Here is a 22,416-nt window from a genome sequence, read left to right as displayed (position 1 = left end):
CTATCTATTTCTCAATCAATCCAAATAAGTACTTATTGAGCACCTTGTTTAAACCAGTTGTTCATCTATCCATCCATCTTTCCATTCATCTATCTTCCTATCTTTCCATCCTCCAATCTGACTGTCATTTAGCCAATCCAAGTAAGTATTGATTGAGCATTTTGTGTAAACTCACCATGAATTTTATTTTTTGGGTAAACACAAGAAATAGAGAAAACAAAATAACTACTAACTTCTTCTGCATAACCTTTTCTTGATCAAGTTTTCTCAGAAAATGAAGGTTTATAATGATTACCTTGTGAGGCTTAAGGATTGCTAGAAAGATGATTATTATTTCCACTCTTCTTTACCAGCCTATCTCAAAGACCTAGATTATTACCAAGTTCCTAATAAGCATCCAGTAAATTACTGTTATTGTTATTTTAATGGTACATAAAGTGTAAAATATTTATTGTGGTCCATACAGTGGTTTGGGTCCCCAATCTAATACTAGTCTATGATAAAATAGGTATAGCATTTTCAAATATTTAGAAATTCATTTTTACTGTATATTTAAAGTAGTTACTTGCAGTGGATTAAAATTTTTAAAATAAGACCAGTCCTTCACATACATATGAAAAATACTTTTCTAGAAGACCATTTGTTCTCCAAAGAGGCTAAATGCAGTTTAAAAAATAAAAGGGATGATGTAAACAGGATGAAACACTTCTGCAGTGCTGTAGATGTCAAGCAGTTTACTCTGTGATCAGTTAATGATTGCAGGAGTATTCCACTGCACCCATAGCACCTTTCTCAAGAATTGGGATGTGAGTAAATGTCAGAACACAGAGTTGATGTCTAGAGCCCACCTGGAACACTGATTTCCCCATGCAGTAAGGGGCAGCTTCATCCCTACACTCTGCTTTTAGAGTCTTGGTCTTTAGATAACAATAAAGTTTTTCTTTTCCTTAATATCATTTTTGCTTCTTGAAATGCCCTTTTTGCCAATAAGATCAGATGTTAGAATTCGAACACTACCATTGAGCTTAGCTGCTTAAGAATGGTGAAACCTGGGATCAACCTGCATTCTATAGGAATATACGCCTCCCTAATGTATTCTTACTTTCTTGCCATGTTTATGACCTTGTCACTTGCTTCATTTCTTAGTGGTAAACTCTGCCCCCCCCCCCCCCCCCCCCGCCGCAGTGCTAGGGATCAAACCCAGGACTTTCCTATGCATGCTAGACAATTTCACCACCACTGAGCTATATCCCCAATCTGGGGCAGTAACTAAATGTTAGGCCTATTTTAGGTGAATTATCAAGTTTGTATCCATGCTTGAAAATGGATCAGACTTTAGGCCCCTGCATCTGGTTTGAGTCCATCCTTAGAGCTGATGTGTATTGAGACATTTTATCTTTTTCCTTATTGCAAATGGGCCTTTTCAACCTTTTTGTCATTAGTGAAGGTCAGTGGTAAGTGCATCCAGCATTAGATATTCAGTTTCTCATGGGCAGTTTCTGATTTTTTCCAAGTTATTCTTCCTTGTATCAGTAATTGCAAATGTGTGAAAGGTTTGAATGAATAAGGAAAAATTTTCCCCTGGTGACAAAAAACAGATTCCATTTTTTTTATTGAAGTACAGTACTAATCAACATTTGCAGTATAATATCTGTATGTTTTGAGGGTAATTTCATTGCTTTTATGCTCTAGGTGGGCCTCTTAGGAAGAACTGGATCAGGAAAGAGTACTTTGCTGTCAGCATTTTTGTGCCTGTTGAACACTAAAGGAGATATACGAATTGATGGCATCTCTTGGAATTCAGTAACCTTAAAAGAATGGAGGAAAGCTTTTGGAGTGATACCACAGGTGAGCACAAAAATGTAGACAGAAAAACAACAAAGAAATGATACTTTTACCATTCTTTAACAGCCTCAAGACATTTGTATCACTCTGAAAAGTATATTCTTTGAGCCCTGCTATTTTTTTAAAGCCGTATGGAGCAAAAAATGTTCCTGAAGTTGTAATTCTCTGCAATGTGTGTTTATTGGTGTGTTTATGGTTTTGATACGTTTCCCAACTGGGGCTTCTGTTCTCACCAGCTTCGTTTTTTTTTTTTTTTTTCCTGCTTTAGTAGTCCAAGCTCCAAGCTGGCCATTGTAGCTGGTTGATAAATGCTGTGACAATACACATAAAAGATGTTCCCAAAATAACAAACACTAGAATCCATGAGATAGTGGAATTTAAAATACAAAGTTCAGCAATTGTCTTGAATTTTGAATAAGAAGAAGCATGTCAGATAAGCTGTGAATTTTTTTTTTTTTCAATGTCAGTCTTTGATTTGGGTCACAAAAATCTGTAATCTCACTGTCTTAGTACCAGTCTTTATGTTATTGTACCAGCTTACTTCATACATTTAAGAAAAATAACAACAATCCTTGTTAAATTTATCTAAATGAAAACCAAGAGATAGCCTTACTGAGACTAAAGCCAGAAGATATTTGCTGAATTTCTGCTGGTATTTGCCCTTTTATCTATGAGTATTTTCACTGCTCTAAAAATTATATTTCATCCTTTTGTTCTACTAGACATTGAACCCATTCCACTAAGAAAGTTCTTTCAAACTCTTCCCTACTTTAAACACAAAATTAAAATGCCAGGAGCATCTCCAGGTAGCCTCGCTGCAAATCTAGACCAAGAATGTGCTTGTATTTCTTGATGAATTATCTTTGCAGAAATTGTGGTCCTTTCGACCAGTGAGGCTCTATGAATTGTAACTGCTAAGCTGATGTCTTTCATTTGTATAGTTTGCCAACTTGCCAGAAGCTTCATCTTGGCTGGAGTTTTGGAAACACTATTTTTCCTCAGAAAGAGAAAAGAGAATGTCAGATGATCTAAAGATGGAGGAACACTAGAAACACAAGTATCCCGAGGTGATAGCATAGGCAAAATAAAAATGCCGAAGAGGGAATCTGGTTGTCAGGGAAGTGCTCACCCAAAATCTTTTAAAATAACAGTAATGAAGGGTTTGGGTTTGTTGTTGTTCACACAAATCTGTCCATTAGAAAACGCCAATCTCTAAAAGGTCATTTCTCTTTCTCTGACAGTCCTTTATTGTATCTGTCATGCATTGAAATGACTTGCTTCCCTCCTGGTTCCACTTATGTGTAAGACGTAGAGGAAACATTCCTATTCTGCCTGTCTGCTAAAGAGAATTTTCAAATTTGCCTCTATTTCAGTTTTGCTCTTTTAGGCTTCCATGTTTATATAAGTTACTGAAGAAACATGTTCAGAGATTCCTCCAGAGATACTGATACTTTCAGTGTGGTTGCTTCTCCCAGTATCACAAGAGCATCTGTCAGCCTGGGGGACTGTATCCTCTACTGGGGCAGCTTGTGAATGCTATATGAATGTCCAAAAGAGAGGACAAAGTCCTTGTGTACTTGATGTCCAAACTAAGAGATGCTTTGCTTTTCCTAACTTTTCTTAGAAAGCTCAGAATTACAGATTATTTTTTCTCTTAAAGTTTGTTCTTTAGAAAGCAAAAGAAGGACGATAACTTGATACCCAAAGGGAGCTAATTTTGTTAGCTTTTCATCTTTTCCTTTCTGCCTCACACCTAACAGGGGTGTACTTCTAAAGATCGCTCAGACTTTGAGCTGTCATAGAGTTCTGGGTCCATTGGACACTTGTTTTCAGACACATGAAACAGGCACTTTGAGAAAAACCCTCTCACATACAGTGATCTTGAAACGTTAGTTGTGGAACCACAGATGCCATTAGTCTTGGCAAGTACTGGCAGTTTTTTTCTTTTATGATTCCTGTAGCTAGAGAGCAATTAATGTGCCATCCTAGAAGACAGGCTATTGTGTACATTCCAAGGGAGAGTCTGCTTTCATCTGTTCTATGTTGTGAGTCTTAAGGTCAGTAAGAGAGACAGAGGCTTACATTCATAGTCCCATTGACTTAGACAATTGGAGTACCAAGATATTAAAATGTTCTTTAACTTTGGACCCTTCCCCCCCCCTTTAAAGCATCAGTTACAAATCTGAAAGGTTACAAGCACTTTTGAGTAAATAACTAGGCCTTTTTGAAAAAAAATTATGTTTATTTACTATTATTTTATGTGTGTATCCATGCCATGATGTGCTTGTGGAGGCCAGAGAACTAATTTCAGGTGTCAGTTTTTTTTCATTTTTCCATGGGATTTAGGGGTTAAACTCAGGTCACCAACTTTGTGTGGCAAGTACTTTTATCAGCTGAGCGATCTCATTGGCTCTTTTTCTTTATGATATGGAAATACTCCATATTCACCCATCACCAACAGAATTGGGACTTCTTTTGTTCTGGAAGATACCAGATAGGGCAAAAACGTGTAGCTACAGATATGAACAATGAAACTAGTGATGCAACTCTTAGCATTCAGTTTGCTAACTAACCATATAAAAGTTTTAAACTCTTACAGTCTTAAAATTATAGTATCACTGACTTTTTAGTTATATAACCATTGAAGTCAGCACTTATCATTAATGTCACAGCGAGGCTCCAGGCTTCTAATGATAAGCCCCAAATGATACTCATTGTCATTGGACAGAGATGAAGAAAGAATATGACCAAAATAAGAAGCTAAAATATGGTAATTAAACACAGTCATTGGTCAAGGTTTAGGTGAGTGAGGGAGTGTTGGACACCCAGCCTAGTGAGGGAGTTCTGGACAGTGCTGGAAGTCGAGCCCTCAGGACTGCTGTCGCTGCGTCCTGAGCACCAGTGTGCTTTGCCCGCCTGCTCTGCTTTTCTTTTCATCTCTTTCCTTGCATTACATGTTCACGCAAATGAAACTGCTTAAAGCAACAATCAAATTTTCTGAATTGCAAAGGATTTTGTTCCAACACAGATCCTCTGCTTTCTCAGTCCAGAAACAGATAGGATCTGAAAGCTTATGAGTTGATCCTAGTGCTTATGATCTGATTTATTAGCAAATTATCTGTATATTTGCTTAATTTACACTTAACACTGTAAAAACTGCAGATATTCTAGCTAAAAGTTCAAGATTTATACATAAAATGATCAAAACTGGAAGAAGAATAACAAAAATATAATAGAAATGCTAAATAATTTTTTTCTTTTAAATTTGTCTTTATATTATAAGGCATGTAACACAGTAGCCTGAAGGAGAAGAATTCAATATACATTGTTTTGTGTTGAACCGCTAATGTTGCTCTCTTGCTTACAAGGGATTATGGTTGTTCTAGTTACTTCTATTGCTGTGATAAACACCATGACCAAAACCAACCTGGGGAGGTGAGGGTTTCTTTCAGAGTTCGTTATGAGGGGAGCCAGGGCAAGCAGGCACTCAGGGCAGGAACTTAAGCACTGATCACTGAGGAATGCTCCTTATTAGCTTCCTCCTCTGGTCTTTGCTCAGCCTGTTTTCTGATACAATCCAGGACCACCTGCTCAAAGGTGGCACCAGCCACAGTGAGCTAGACCCTCCCATGTCACTCAACAATCAAAAAAAGAAAAAAGAAAAAAGACTCACAGACATGCCCACAAGGCCAATCCAATAGAAGAAATTCCCCAATCGAGGTTCCCTCTTCCCAGGTGTGTCAAATTGACAACTAAAGCTATCCAACACAATAGTTCTGTGAGCATTTGGATTCTAATTTGTGTAATCTTAAGTAATTTATTTCTCCTTGCCTTAGTTTCCTTATCAGTAAAATAGATATAGTACTGATAACAATTAATTATGCTATGGTGAGAGTGAATGAAAAGTACTTAGACTCCTCCTTCCCATCTTGCCATAAAGCATCATTTATGGGTTTAGAAAGTTTGAGTACATGGGATCACAGGCAGGGAGACTATGGACAAACAAAAGACAGGTATTAGAAAATATTAGTTGGGGGCAAAGGGTCAGAGGAAGTCACAGGTTGTAGAGTATTAGAAGTCCTGGCCTAGTCCGGTTGGAAGGAGCTAACTCTCTTGGGGTGATGAAGGCCCGGTGAAGGCGCAGTGAAATGTCAGTCTACAGATGATGGACCCCCAAACTATCTATGATGGGACGAGCTGGAACTTAACTGAGGAGGAGAGTTGGATAAAGTGCTGAATTCGGTGGAAAACAGAAAAATTACTTGCCTGGTTATACATTCAACACAATTTGACTATTCCTGAGCCTAATATTTGAAATTCTTGATGATTTGCTTTTATTCAGAAAACATTTTCTTTGGTCTTTTTGAGACAAGGTCTCCCTGTAGTCCCAGCTGGCCTGGAACTTGCTATTTAGACCAGGTTGGCCTGGATCTCACAGAGATCTGTCTGCCTCTACGTTCTGTGTGCTAGGATCAAAGGCACACACCATCAGACCCAGCATGGAAAAACAATTTGAATTTTGAATACTATCTCTGAAAAGTGTATGATTAAAAATTTGTAGTATAAAACCATTCTGAAGCACAGTGCAACTTACAGGAAACTACTTTAACTATCTTGCATTCAATATTTATATTTAAACAAATCACAGACACAGTAATTAGTCTATATTTGTTGTAAAGTGTTAATAGTTTTGACCAGAAATATTTTATTCATGATTTCCTAGTTGAGAGATGTTTGATTAATTTTAAACATTTGCTGATGCAACCTGAGAATTGTGACAGTTCATTCCGGGTAGATTTTTATTACACAGATCTAGTTTATCAGAAAATGCTGCATAAATTACCAGAAGAGTTTCAATAACTATATTTACAAGCATTTGGGCCACAATTTGAGGGAACTATTCATAATCTACATGTATACACACCTGTATAAGTATATAGTCATATATATTTTCCCTTCTGAGACAAAATTAATCAGCACTATGTGTTCAAGAATCATCATTTCCTCCGCTTATTTAATTATATTAAACTCAGCGAGCAGAAAAGCCAAATTGCTTTTGTGTTTTCCTTTGATATCCTGTACTAAAGGATAGTGCCTGTGACCGGCTCAGGGAAGTCTGTGTAGGCACAGCTGCTGTCACAGAGTTGAGGAGTGAAGGAGTCAGCTTCAGGGAAGAGATTAGTCATATGGTGAACAATGGTGATCTCTTTATTCTGCCTAGAGTCTCAAGAATTGCTCTTTATGTCATACATGACATTAAATAAACATCAAATATTTGCTTACCCTAACTTTCTTATTAGTGAGCACTTTCTTAAAAGAGTAATAGAGGATCGCTGTGTTGAGAGTTTCAGGTGCATTTCTTTGGTACAAAACAGATCTGACCGTGCCATGTTGGCTGAAGCATGCAGCTCCTCACAGACCCTGACTGTTTTTTGTAAATTGAAGAGAAAGGACTTGCGTTGACCCCCAAAGACCTTTCAGCTAAACAGATGGGTTTGTGAGACTTTCAAACAGTTTAGAAAACAGAAGTAAAACATCTACTGGCACGCTGCAAGTAAGCATGTGCCAGATCCTCTTTGTGTTACAGGAGTGGAATGTCTGATTGATTGTATATGATTGAATTCTAACTGAACCAGTTTGTTTAGTTAATTTTTCTTTAAAATTGGAATATATAGTTCATTACCTTTTTTTAGACAATAAATGATGAACAAAAGACCTGCAAAATTTCTGATTGATGATAAATCCACAAATGTAAAACTTTGGGATATCTAATTCAAGCAGCTTCCTTCCTTCATAATTATGACTATACATCCATTTAAAATAAATTAGAATGTCAAATATAATAAGCTATATGTTATTAACTATTATGAAAAAAGTTTGGCACACTATTTCTTAAGCAACTAAAGAATCATCAAAGATTTAGTGGATTGTTAGTATAATTTTCTAGAAGATTGAAAAAGAATCAGTTTTCTCCAGGGATCAGCTAACCCTAAGCACATGTACAAACTAGCATCAGGAAAGGGACTCTGTAGGTATACACACATATGATATATGTAGCAATAATTAAAATAATTAATTAAACAATAATTAAAATATTGAGAGGGAGTTGGGGGAGAAGATAGGTGGAGCTGGATGGGGGGAAGGAGGGGTGAAAATTATGTAAATGCTGTATTCATGGATATGAAATTCACAAAAACGTTAATACCATAAAAGACCAATATTGTAAGCCTTTAGCTCATTTTTTTATAGAACCATACCCCCTACACATCCCTTTATGAGGCAAAACAAAACAGCTGTAGAAGCTAACCTTCAAAATGGAAGAAAATGAACATCCACTCTGATTATTTTGCATTTTCAGTTCTTAACCTCAGCCCACTCATTCATTCTGATAACATTTGTTGAGCTTGTACAAAGCTTGTGTCTACAATAGAATACAAAGTAGTGTTATGCTCAAGGAGCTGTGAGCATTAGAAACAAAAATTTCACAGGCATGAGTATTATCTTGGTTTTTTGAGTTTAAGAGAAATTTTATTGATTCAAGTATTTCATACAATGAAGTTTGATTATATTCAGACTTCCTTCCCTGGCGACTCTCACCCCCAACCCACAACTTCATGCCTTCTATTAATAAATGAAAAACCCTACCCATATTACATAACACCTTTGAGCTAGGTACTGGAGAAATCACACCTCATTAGAGTGTCTGTGATCTATAATTCTTTCAGAGGTGTGCCAAAGTAAGGGCCCACTCCCTTTCCTTTATAAGTGGTTTTGAGTCACAAGATACCCAGGTTTCTTGGAATGGGATTAGCTTTCTGGTTTTGTTTGTTCGTTTTGTTTTTGGGACAGGGTCTCAGATGGCCTAGATAGACCTCAAACTCCCTATTGCATAGTAAAGCATAACCTTCACCTTCTTACCTTTCTGTTTTCACATCCTGAGAGTTGGGATTATAGACATATGGTGCCATGTTCAATTTATGTGGTGCTATCCATCAAGCCCAAGGCTTCTGATTCAAAGTTAGGCAAGCACTCTCTTAACTGAAGTACATCCCTAGCACCTAATCAGAGTAGTTTTTAAACTAAATATTTTATTTTTATTTTTAATTATACGTATTTGTGTGGTGTGTCTATGTTTGTATGTATGCATGCATGAGAATGCAGGTGTTTGCAGAGACCAGAGACATTGGATTCCCCAGGAGCTGGAGTCATAGGCAGTTGTGACCCACCAATATGGTTTCTGGGAATTGAACTAAAGTCCTCTGAAAGAGCAATAACCACTCTTAACCACTCTTAACTACTGAGATATCTCGCCAGTCCCAATCACAATATTTTTTGAGGAATGAAAGTGTAGGAATTAGGAGACTGTTTTGGGAGACTTTGTTTGGTTTTGAGGATAAAGAATGATTCCCCATAGGAAATGAAATTTAATTTGACACCTGAAGGATAATTTGCTAGGGGAAGAGCACAGAGGATGAAATTCCCAGACAGGAAGAATAAATATGTGAAGAAGCTAAGAAGTCTTTGTGGCTAGAGTGAGAAAGAGTGGAGTGGAGAGCACTAAGTGAGCCAGAGGAGGGAGCAGCAGTTAGATCCTAAGGTGTTACAGCTTTCTGAAGGACATTGTGCCCTAAGTGAAGTGGAAAGTCATTGAGGATTTTCTGAAATGTTAATGGAATGACTTATTTCCACTTGTAGTGACGTGCTTGCATGGACTGAAAGAGAAGCAAGAGTGTAAAGGAACAAACCAATAGGAAGCTCTTGCAGTGAGTCAGAGAAAGACTGGACTATGTAGTGGGAGCAGAAATTGAGAAGTAAATAGATTTGACATACAGTTTGGGGGAAAATAATTCGTGACCAAAGATTCACTTCATTTAGGAAGGTGGAGGAGTGAGGTAGATCACTGATGACTCTCAGTTCCTAGATGGAGAAATGAAAATGCCGTGTACTGAGAGGGAAAACCAGAGAACAGAAGTAAGGTGGCATTTCCCTGTTTTACAAACATGGCAATGAAATTGACTGGGCTCCTCTCTGTAGACACACCCAGCTACAACCATGTTGCAAAGGTATCTTTGCAAGTTGTATTGCCTCTAATAACGATCTTCTTTGAAGGTATAACATCCTAGCACTAACTATAGTCCTCCAGGATAATAGCATTATTCTATTTGACTAAACTATACATTTTTACTGTGTGCTTCCACTGAATATATAAATCTCTTTGGAAACATAGAAAGCCAATCAAAAGGAGAAAACAGTATTTTAGACATTAACAGCAAAATTATTTCCCAGTTTTTCCATAAGCACAGAAAACGCTATTTTTTTAAATGTTATTTATTGCTTGAGATTTCCTACCAAGACAGTGATTTTCTCTGAAGACATGTCTAGGCATATAGACTGGCCCAGGTAGACAGTGGTAGGCCAAGTGCAGTGTCCGTGATGACTATGCAATGCTGATTCACCCAGACCATCTGTCTCCTTTCTGTAGCTTACGTCCCGTTAAATAAATGTTTGATTTGGGATCTTTCACCAGTTTCTAAGGTGTCTGTCCTCCCTTCTGTCTGGCTTTGTAAGTAGAAATGTGTGTGAGTTTATAAACCAGATGAACATATGTGTTTGAACAAGTGTCTGCATGTTAAAGCAGTTTCACAATCCCTTAGGTAAGTAGTTTATCCATGAAATCCAACGAAAATACATCAACAGAATAGGAATTTTCTCTGGCAAGTTAATTATAACTCATAATTATATTGCTTTTTAAACTTTCTAAGTGTACATATTTGTTTATATTAAGGAATATTACTAGAATAAAAAACATAATTTCCCGCAGCTTACAGTGTTCTCAGTGTCCTTCTCTTAACAACATCGGAACTGAAAAAAAATGCAGAAGGAACTTCAAATGTTGCTGTACTCTTTTTTTTCTTTAAAAATGATACAAAGCAAATGCAGTGAAGTACGCAGCCTAAGGAAACTGGATGGTGAGCACATGGGTGCTTGTTGGATTGCTTCGAAATATTTTTCTTACTTAAAATGTCTCAGAATAAAATGGAAAAATAGCTTTTAGGTTATTCATATTTTCTTCTTTTCCTTGTCATTATAGAAAGTATTTATCTTTTCTGGAACATTTAGACAAAACTTGGATCCTGATGGAGAATGGAGTGATGGAGAAATATGGAAAGTTGCAGAGGAGGTAAGGATGCTAAGTGACATAATTGTGGAGACAATTAACACACTATAGTGATTGTCAATGTACAAATTTACACATTTCACTGTGCGTGTGTGTTTGTGTGTGTGTGTGTGTCTCAAAGGCACATGGGCCCATGCGTACAAATTTACACATTTCACTGTGCGTGTGTGTTTGTGTGTGTGTGTGTGTGTGTCTCAAAGGCACATGGGCCCATGTACCATGTAAGTGGAATGCTGAAATGTACCTGGAACATCTGTATTTTGTATTAGACCCATCCTTCTCCTCAGTGGATTCAGGCCCTACTTTAGGCCACCCAGGCTTATTTAATAAAGTGTCATAGAATTAGTTGCTTATAAACAAGATCCATTTATTTCTCATCATTTTGGAGGCTGGGAAGTTTAAGGTCAAGGAACCAGTAGATACTGTTGTCTTAAGGGCTTTCTTCCTGGTTCAGTTCAGAGAGGGTGACTTCTTGCTGTCTCACTCAGTGAAAGTGGTGAATGAGCTCTTTGGGAGCTCTTTTAGAATAGCAGCAACTCCATTCCTGATGGATAATCACACACCAAATGTCTTATCTCTTAATAGCACAACTTGTGGGTTAAGATTATAACATGTGAGTTTCTAAAGTATATACACATTTACACTTAGCATTTCTCTCCTTCACCCCCAGAAGTGATGTCGTTTTCACATAAAAATGCATGTCTTTCATGTCAATAACCCCCCAAAATCTTAACTCTTGCCAGCGTCTATTTAAAACTGGAATGCCTAAAGTCTCCTCTCCATTATATTCCTGGGACTTTAGGCTTTAGATTTTGCATAGTGGCATTCCACCATTTCCTGCACTTTGATTGTAGCTCAGTATCTGTTTATCCCAAATGATCTTCCCATTTCTGCTTCTATCCAGAGTAAAACTTGACAGGAGCTTTGAAGCCTGTGAGTGCTAAATGCTGACTCTTTGAGTGCCCAACCTTAACATGCCCCTAATAAAATGCACGGAGAATAACCGTTTTCATTATAACAGTTTCCTTATTACCGAGCAGTTGCAGGGTTTTTAGAGAAAACATTAACTAGATTGTGAGGGACACTGTGTAAGCTCTTTGATGTGACTTCAGAGAGTGAACTATAAGAACACAATGTGGTGGGAGAGAACTTGGGAAAGAAAACATTAAACTTTGTAAAATCTACAGGTATTGCCAAGTCATAATAAAATTTATAGGAAATCGGGATCATAAAATAATCTACAATTTTAGAAGACACTGTTAAGACTTTAAATACCAATACAGTACAGATAATCACATGGTTAGATTTTTTTTGAGTAGTCATATTTAGATGTATCTTTTTATTTGTCCTTTTTGAAAAAAATTTCTGTCCAGAAATAATAGTGCTGCTATTGTCCTAACCTTAATGCCATGTAGTTTGGTAGCAGTGACGACTTTTTTTGGAAGATGCATTAGGTAGCTCAAGTATCAAGCCGTAGCCTAAAGCAGCAGAACAGAGATATGGGTTAGAAGGTACAAACCCTAGGCTTAATCCTATATGATAGATCATGTAGTATATGCAAAACAGGACATGTTGGGGTGTGCCAACTGAACAAGACACTGGGACAAAAAGTGTAGGTTTCCTTGTCTGGCTATAGGGCAGCTTACTCTTCTTTGCAACTCTGGAGACCTTTCAAAGCCACTGTGTGATCACTGACCACTTCCCTTCCTGGGCCTCCTTATTGCCTGCTGGACAGTGTGCCTGCTGCACACCCTTAAAATGGCTCACCAAGGATGCTTGTGATTTGATCTTTTCCTCCCCACCCTCATCCACAACCTCTGCTGGGTCCCATGACTGAGCTACCTTGTATTTCACTGTTTGGTTTTACTTTGTTTTTTGAACACAAAGCACACTGTGTTCTGGGTTTTGTCTTTGACTTGCTGCTGTCTGTACCAGGGAAGCTCCCAGTCCATCATTACCTGTTCCTTCTCATCATTCAGGCTTTTCTTTCCACATCATTTCTTCCTGAAACCGACCTTGACACTCTAGCTCTAGGAAAGGAGGCTTTCTTCTGTGTATCCCATGTTCTCAGCCCCTCAGCATTCTCTACACTGGATCAAAATTTACTTAGTAACTTGTCCATGGGACTGGAAGTTAAGGATTAGGGATCAGGGTCTGTTCTCTATTAGTAACGCCTGCAGTAGTTAGACACATGGATGATGTTTGATAAGTATTGGTTGAATGAGTAAATGAAGGAATCCTTTATCTCCTGAAATGTATCATGAAAACAGCTTTCTGGCTGATGCACAACAGGTATTATCATCCTCATTTCAGTAACAAGAACTTTGAGATGCCTAGCCTCTTCTTAGGATGGCTAGTGAGAGCAAAACAGAATTGTAGCCCTGACTTTTGGTCCCAGACTGTTTCATCCCAGTGAGCTGTTTGTATTATCTTAGCACATTGACTCTTGCTTTTCAGAGTGACTTTTTGTGTAATTATTTGCTTGTTAGATTACTTTTGAAAGTTTCCATCTTTATACATTAAGAGTCAAGTGAGTGGTTGTGGAAAGAAGATAAATAGCAGAATCAGTGGATATTTAAGTTGAAAGTTTGTCTTGGGAAGCTTGCAGAGTAGAAGCAAAAGAAGTTGAAAGTACCTATTTTTAAACTGACCACTAGTGGACTGACACTTAAAACACACTTCAGCTTTATTGTTTTTCACAACTTTGTTGTAAGAGCAAACTCTTGCTCCATAATGACATTCCAGAGTACAGTGGTAAGAAGTTGTTGAGGGATCCTCAGTCCTTTACAGACTGTTTGCTTTCCACACTTTGGTGTCACAAAACAAAATTTCTATTTAATGGTAGTTTGAAAATTGCATGTGTTTGACTCAGTCATATAAAGTTAGATTTTTTTTGTTGTTCTTAAGTTTCTTCTGTCCACAAAATATTGATTATTTACTTATTTTATCTAGGTTTTTTAAAAATCAGGATCATACTCTGTAGTCCAGGCAAGCCTAAAGTTTACTATCCAGCCCAGGCTGGCCTTGAATTCACAGTGATTCTCCTACCTTAGCTTCCCAAGTGGTGGGATTTACAGCCATGTGCCACTGTGCCTGAATGATTCTCTACTTATTTTTAATGCTAGTTTGGGAATGAAAATAATTAGAAAATTCTAAGATTTCAATAATTTTGAATTAATCTTTGTTTACAGAGAACTGATGATTATCAAAGTGTGATAGTACACACCTGTAATTGTCGTACCTGGACAGCAGAGGTAGGATGATCAGGGAGTTCCAGGTCATGCTCAGTTATGTAGTGAATTGGAATGTGAGGCCAGCTGGGCTACATAAGACCTTGTCTCAAAACAAAAACAAAACAACATACAAAACAAAACAAAACACTAAGGAAAAAGAGAAAGAAAAGGTAGCCTTCAAGGACATTATTGATAAAATTATACTGGCAATAGATTCATATGTATGTTTGCTACTTATGATTTTGCTGCTCAAGAGTGCCAAATTAGTACTCCTAATAGCTTTTTTGTTTCAAGATTTTCTTGTCCTTTGCCCATGGTGCTTAGCTCTTGAACAGCAATTCCTCACTTATTCTTTTTATTCTCTTCTATTACATGAGTTCCTTCAAGACAGGGCCCAGTGTTGGTTTGGTATTAACTATTGATTTTTCTAACCATGTTTAGGAATGTTTAACTTTGTAATTTTATTTGGGGGGGTTTTATAGAGTCTTGAAGATTCACAGATCATCCTATATAATGTTAGAGCTAAAACCAGCACTAACTCAGTCATCCTTAAGTTTTAATATATCAATACTGTTTTGTTTGGCTACCAGCATTGAAGGAGCTCAGTTCATATTTGATGAATGAATGGATTAAGTAATTAATGTGTTGAGGCTGACAGTGCTCCTAGCTGAAAAATATATATTTACCTTCAAGAAGCTTACAGTCTAACAGGGGACACATATGCAATTCTACTGGGTGCCTTGCTGCCTTAGGGATGATCAGGGATATTTAGAAGACTACTCAGGCTGGGCAGTAGGATAAACCTGAGGAACTAAAAACTGTCTGATGTTGCTGGGAACAACAGTGTTGGGGGGGGGCTTGGTTTAGAATGTCTCGAGGGCCATTGGCAAGCACTTATATTTTATTCTACCAGAAAGAGAACTATCATAGGATTTAAGAAAGAATTGATATGGTCATATGCAGTTTAGGAAGATCCCTGAACTAGTTCTGTGATGGTTTGGCTATTGGACTCATTAACACTTGCAGTATGACCCTTAAGAGATGACAGAAGCCCAGATGAAGGTCACTGTATTACAGTTTACAAAGAGAAAGATTTCAGTAGTAATTTCAGGAGAAATTCAAGGCTGGAGATAGACATTTAAAAATATTAGTTTAGTGCTGGAGAGATGGCCCAGTAGTTAAGAGCACTGACTGCTTACAGAGGCCCTGGATTCTGTTCCCAGCACCTACATGGTGGCTAAGAACTGTTGGTAACTCCAGTTCCAGGGGATCTGACACCCTCTTCTGGCCTCTGCAGGCATTGTGCCCACTTAGTGCATTTACATACATATAGGAAGTATACTCATACACACAAAATAAAAATAATAAAAAAAACTTTAAAATAATTAGTTAAAAGTAGATATTGGTACCCTGAAAATGGCCAAAATCTCAGGAGGTGGGGAAGTTGAGATGAAGACTCATATGGGAGTGACAGGAGTTTTTGTGGAGTCTTGGGATGCAACAGCCCCCTTTTCTGATGTACCTGCATTCCCTGCATCTCAGAACCATATTGAAATCTTAGTAAATCCACACAAAATGAGATTGTTATAAGGAGAAACTACTTGCTCTGAAATATCCATAATAAGCAAATAGTTTTGCAGAATAGACTGTGTTGTGAGCCACTTTTGAGTTTATCTCTCAGCTCATGAGGTTCTTTCTTGAGGCCATTGTCCAAATCTGCCTATTAGAGTTCAATGGAGAGTTTACCTCCATATACTAAATTCCAGAGTCCTTAAGGGTAAGAGAAAATCATATCTGTTTCTTTAGCCCTTATATATTCAGCAATTATTAGCAAAAAAGAAACATTTAATGTATATTTATTTGAGTAAGTGACAACCGCCAGGACATCTGTAATTATGCCTTATTTTCTAGGGTGGTTTTCTACATCTTATTTGCTTTATAAACCTTTTTTAAGGCTTTGAAGCTTAAAAATATAAGGCATTAATGCTAAAGGAATCCTCATGTTTTAACCCATTATCAAAGAGCCTTTAAATCTTAATCATGTACCAATTTATTTTGTTTACTTTTGATCTTTTTGAGACAGGGTCTCCTGGTAGCCCCAGCTGGCCTGGAACTTGCTTTGTGGACCAGGCTGGCCTTGAACTCACAGAGATTCACCTCATGCCATAGCATGTTTTCTACCCTTTCCACTCTTATATCCCCTGCATCTACATAGATGTCATGATAGAGTGAATAACTGCTTTCCATATATATTATCTTTTACAGGATGTATTCAATTTCATTGTAATTACATATTACATATTTATATCTTTGTAAATCCCGAGGCTGTGAGAGTCAGGTATCATTGTGCCCTTGCTACCTTTGGGGGAACCTGGCACTTAATAGGTGCACACTGAAAGTTTCCTGAATGAATGAAGTATGGGGTTGAAAGAAATCGTCTGATGTTCTAGAGCTTCCAATATTATAAAGAGAATTTTGTTCAGTCAAACTTAAGTGGGAGTTGGCAGTTGAGGGCGATGTGAAATGTAAGCTTTGCAAACTCTTTTATGTTTTTAGAATGTCAACCTATTGAGTGATTTGAGTCCTGTGGTTTCTCAAGTAGCCTTTTTAAATGCAGTGTTTCCTCTTTCTTTTCTTCAGGTTGGACTCAAATCCGTGATAGAACAGTTTCCTGGGCAGCTTGACTTTAACCTTGAGGATGGGGGTTATGTGTTGAGCCATGGCCACAAGCAGTTAATGTGCTTGGCCCGATCCGTCCTCAATAAGGCCAAGATCTTACTGCTTGATGAACCCAGCGCCCACTTGGACCCCATGTGAGTCTCAGAAGCCCTGTTATGTTATACGCAATAAGAGTAGAATCATTGAGAGTTACTTCATATGGATGTAAATTCCCATTCAGATGTCATGTCTGCAAGTGGGGGTACAAAATAATTGCCTAGGGAAGTCACTATTTGACATGAACAAGAATCTTATTTGCTTGCATAAGAGCAAGCATTTCTTTGAAATGTAGTTTGGAATTTCATAAAACCCTTCTACCTTGTCAACACATGATGGAATACTTACTATATGGGCACACTCTGATTCTTGGGATTTTCCTTTATATCCCATTTATATCATAAAATATATATATAGCACAAAATAAAGAACTGATGGTGATTTTACATGATGAAAAATGTACATATTCATGAAACTTTCTTCAAAATATTTGCCTTATTTATTAATAAATACTTAGCGTCTACTCCATGGTTAGAAAATTGGTTGTAGCTAACTCTGTATCAACATTATGCTAAAAGTATTTTCAAAATAAAGAACTATATCTATAGAATATTAGGCATATTGTCAAAGATAAAGACAGATTATCTATGTCCTGTAATGTTTTATGTAGCATTATCTTTCTTTTCTAGAACATACCAAGTAATTCGAAGAGTTCTAAAACAAGCCTTCACCGATTGCACAGTAATCCTTTGTGAACACAGGGTAGAAGCAATGTTAGATTGTCAACGATTTTTGGTGAGTCAGTACCTCATTTCCCTTGTAATTTAGCAACCCTGCATGACAGTTACTGTAAATGATAGTGTGTACCCCTTGTTCTTATTTCATATGCATGCCACAAATCCACTGCCTCTGCTGAGTGGAGCTGCAGGAGGTTCCTACTTTGACTTGAGCTGAGAAGTGAGGCTGAAATGCAGCACACCTGAAGTGATAGCAGATTACTAAGTGCTTTTGATAAGCAGATATGTTCTTAAGGCCTTTCTTTGAGGGAACAAGTCATGAAGAAAAGTACTACTGAAAAAGACAAATTGTTCTGTCTATTTGAATAACTGGGTCTCTTGCAAGCTGTTCCAGCGCAGGCCTGACTGTAGTAGTTGCCTGTGTCATTGTCCTCATCACTCCCCCAGCTCAGGTCAGTGCCCTTGCCAGCCATCTTCTCATTTACTTTCTCAACTGTCACAATTCCTTCAAGTGGTGTTTACAAATTCCCTCTGGTTTAGTCACAAGGAAGTTCCGAAGATCAGGTAACATACCAGTTCCGCTAAGGCTTTTGAATTTTCTGGAGGTGAATGCTTTTCTTACTGGAGTGTGTGTGTGTGTGTGTGTGTGTGTGTGTGTGTGTGTGTGTTTAAACTCCCATTGTCATCATTAAGCTCCAAGTGACCAAGGAGCAGACTCATCTTTGGTCCCACTATGGTCAAATCCGGGGGTTGGGTACTGGCCCTTTATCCTTTGGCCCCAGGCTTGAAAACCTTTACATGCATTGCAGGCATATGAAACTTAGGCACACCTGGCAGATTTGGAATTGCTAGGCTTCAGATCTAGAATTGAAGAAGTTCAAAGCTTTATGGTGCTCTAGATGTAGCTCATCTTAAAGGCATGTAAGAGATGGATTATGATTTTTTCTGATTTACAAAGCACTCTTAGTTCTTCTAAAGTTCTCTGAAGGAGTGTATCACCTAGTATTGTTAATTTAAAAATTCCAATGATTACATAGGAAAATCACAACTAATTTCACAGATGCGAAAGCAAGAAGTTGGAAAAATTAAAATATAAAAGCCTCTGGAGCCTATATTTCTTTGGGTTTTTATTCTTCTTTGGGTCTCGGCCATTTTCTGTCACCACACAGGCCTCACCTGTGCTCTACCTATACAGGCCTTACCTGCGCTCTGTCTACACTGGCCTCACTTGCACCCTGAGGTTTCACTAGTGACTCTTTTCTCAGGTCATAGAAGAGAACCATGTGTGGCAGTATGACTCACTCCAGGCACTCCTGAGCGAGAAGAGCATCTTCCAGCAGGCCATTAACTCCTCAGAAAAGATGAAGCTTTTCCAGAACCACCACTCCAGCAGAAAGAAGACTCGACCACAAATTGCTGCTCTGAAAGAGGAGACAGAAGAAGAAGTACAAGAGACCCGGCTCTAGTACCTGGGGAGGCTGGGGAGACAGCTCAGTGGCCCTGAGTTTTACCCCCAGAACTCATGCACAATGGAAAAAGCCAGGGGCAATGCCCCGTGGCTGTACTGTACTGGGGACACAGAGACAGGTGCATTCCTGGGGCCCTGGGGCCAGTCACCCCAGCGGTCCAGGCCAGGCATCTGAGGAACAATACCTGCAGATGTCCTCTGGCCTCTACATCCTTTTCACACACCCACATACACTCGAACATACATTCTCTCTCTCCTCTCTCCCCCCTCTCTCTCTCTCTCTCTCTCTCTCTCTCTCTCTCACACACACACACACACACACACACACATATAAAAGAAACCCTCCTATATAAACACACACAAGAAAAAGGAAAAAAGAAAGAAAAAGCATTAGGTTCTAGAAAGCAGTGCAAGCGACTGCAAAGTGATCATGTGGGATGTCTGCTCATGGAGTTGAAGGAGAAACCCACTGCCTGTGCCTTCTAAAACAGGGTAAATACCCCCCCCCTTTTTAAAGGAGAATAGTTTGGAAGAGAAGTCAAGGATATTTATATGGGTCTGGGTAGCTAACTGGTTTTCTGGTAATGGTCAAATCGTGTGGAAGGCCTTCAGGTACTTAACAGTCCCTTGTCTTCTGCAAGTCAGATTTTCCTGAATACTTTTGCCCCTAGTAGTAGTTGGGAAGGCAGCTGTTAATGTTAACCAGTTTGGTTACTGAGCTTATTGTTCAGATAAACTGGTTAATTTGTATTATTGAAGAACTGAAATCACAGTATTTAGAGATACAATAAGGTCATGAGAACTGGAAACAGTGGGTTATAGAGTTTATTATAACCCTTTTTCTTTCCTCCCTCCAAGATATTTAGACACATGGCCGTATTGTCTGCTAAGCATTCTGGCTGTCTCATTTCAAGAAAACATTAAAGTACTATGAGAATACTAGGCAGTCCATTAAAAAATGCTCCACTCAACATCTAGTGATCAGTCAGAAAAGAGAATCTTAGAAATCAGGGTTAGTATTTTGCAGCCCTACCATGCATCTAAATATTTGGATAATCAGCACACATTCCTGACCTAGGAAAAGGGATATTCGGTACCATATAGGGTTCAGGATAACCCCTGGATATGGGAATTGACAGACTTTTTGGCCCCGCCCCCAAAAGCAACAAGCTCTTAAGACCTCTGAAGTAAAGGATGGCTAGAAATGTTCGTCAGTACAAACTAGTGCAGCACAGACCTTGTGACCGCACCATCAGGTACAGGAACACACAACAGGCAGTGGGTGACGTTAATGTTGCCAGATGTGCGTGGAGACAGAAGTGTGCTCTCAGGTTGTGTTTTCTTTAAACTGTCTCCACAGTGGAATGGGAGAAGCCCCTGCAAAAGATTTAGTCCAGAATTAGTTTTATATACTTCTGTTTTATAATTTTGTGATGCAAATGAAATTTTCTCTGGGAATATTTATTTTAGTAATAATGCTTCAAACTCACATATAGCAATGCTATATTTTAAGAATGATTATATGATGAATTATATTTGTATTAAATTTTATATTTGAAATGTTGAATTTTTATGACACTAGCTATTTTTATGATATAATATGCTGAAACTGGGCAGTGGGGAGGACTAGGGTGATACGGACCAGGGACCATGAATTACATTGATGGTGTAGAGAGAAGCACTGGGGATGATGCAGATGTTGTACACATTTGCGTTGCTCTTGAACAACACATGTTCTCTCTTAGATGCAGCTTTGAAGAAGGTGGTACCAAAAGTCAGAATGGTTCAGTCATGGGCACATCAACCTCTACACTGTAAATTAACTGTTAAGAGGAATGTATTGTATATTTATTATTGTAATAAAATATTATGTTTCAATAAAATTCTTTTATTTGTGTGAAACTTGTCTTTTTTCAGATGTGTTCATTAGTGTCTCTCTTGACTCTCTTACTACAGTCTCTAAGATCAGTAACATATATTTTTACCATTTTAAAGCTAGTTCAGTAGAATTTTGTGAATCTACACTATTGTATAATACCATCACCATTGTATTGTATAATCACCATGTATTGTATAATACCATCACTTATGTCTAGTTGAAAACAATTTTTTTTCACCCTGAAAACCAGTCTTTATCCTTTAGACAATTCGTCATCGGAGTGCAATTTTATATTCATCCCTTTGTGCTTGGCTTAGTTCGCTGAGCATAATATCTTGAAGGTTCAGCCACATTGTTTTATTCCTTCTTATTCAAGGCTAAGTAGTATCTATTATATATAATATATGCACGTATATATGTAATATACCATCGTTTGCATATCCATTCATCTACAGATGGGCACAGGCTAGTTCCACATTTTTGATGTAATAAATGTTACTAAATGAACACGAGTGTGCAAATGTCTCTTCATTTCTCATTTCATGACTTGGTAAATTTTGAGATTATTTTTATACTAAAATAGAGGCATGTAGAACACAAAATATTTATAGAACTAACTGTGAAGCCTTCCATACCAGTGTGCCACTTTTTTGGTAACCAATGATTTTACAGTGACATGTGATTGTCATGGAACGATAATGATCTACATCAGAATTCATTCTTTTTTTAAAATTAGTTTTTAGTTTTTATCTGATGAGTGTTTTGCCGGCACGTATGTAGGTGAACCTGTGTCTTGGATTGCCCAGGGAAGTCAGAAGTAGGCGTCAGATCCCCTGGAACTGGAGTTATAGGCAGTTGTTAACAGTCATGTGGGTCCCGGAAACTGAACCTGGGCCCTCTACAACTGCAATCAGTGCTGCTGACCACTGAACAATCCCTCATGCCCCTACCTCCAGTTCATTCTTTGTAGAATGCCTTTCATGCGTTTTGACAAATGTATAACAAGGTGTGCAGCATCATACAGGGTGGCTTCCCTGCCCTGAGTTCTCTGCACCCTCACTATTCTTCCATCCCTCCCACACAACTGCTGATCTTTTACTGTTTTAATAGTTTCATCTCTCTTAGAATGTTCTGAAGTTGGAATCAAGCAGTATGTGATCTTTCTAGTTTGGCTTTTGCTTAAGAATAAGCATTGAACAATTATCCATGTTGTTTCATAGCTTGACAGCCCATTGTTACTGAGTAACATTTGTTGTCCAGATACACCACCTTTCATCTACTGAAAGAGGGCATGCTTTTTCTTGGTTCATTCTTATTTCTTGTGGCAATTTTGAATAAAGATGCTAAAACTGAAGGGGATT

General features: G+C 38.1%; 1 protein-coding gene across 1 annotated transcript in view; it reads left to right on the top strand.

The window, feature by feature from the left end:
• The window catches only part of Cftr (CF transmembrane conductance regulator), a gene marked incomplete at its 5' end in the record, with an annotated part of 143,142 nt that extends 123,732 nt beyond the window's left edge, over positions 1-19,410 (top strand). Inside the window, 5 exons of the mRNA XM_008837214.2 lie at positions 1,693-1,848; positions 10,937-11,026; positions 16,897-17,069; positions 17,661-17,766; positions 18,974-19,410. Of these exons, the coding sequence (XP_008835436.1) occupies positions 1,693-1,848; positions 10,937-11,026; positions 16,897-17,069; positions 17,661-17,766; positions 18,974-19,174 (726 nt within the window). The remainder of the gene's footprint in view (positions 1-1,692; positions 1,849-10,936; positions 11,027-16,896; positions 17,070-17,660; positions 17,767-18,973) is intronic.
• Positions 19,411-22,416: the final 3,006 nt, after the last annotated feature.

The sequence above is a fragment of the Nannospalax galili genome, unplaced genomic scaffold (genome assembly GCF_000622305.1).
Source record: "Nannospalax galili isolate Female #2095 unplaced genomic scaffold, S.galili_v1.0 scaffold171, whole genome shotgun sequence".
NCBI lineage: Eukaryota > Metazoa > Chordata > Mammalia > Rodentia > Spalacidae > Nannospalax > Nannospalax galili.
Note: the sequence above shows the minus strand (reverse complement) of the source record. Positions and strands in the feature narration are given on the sequence as shown.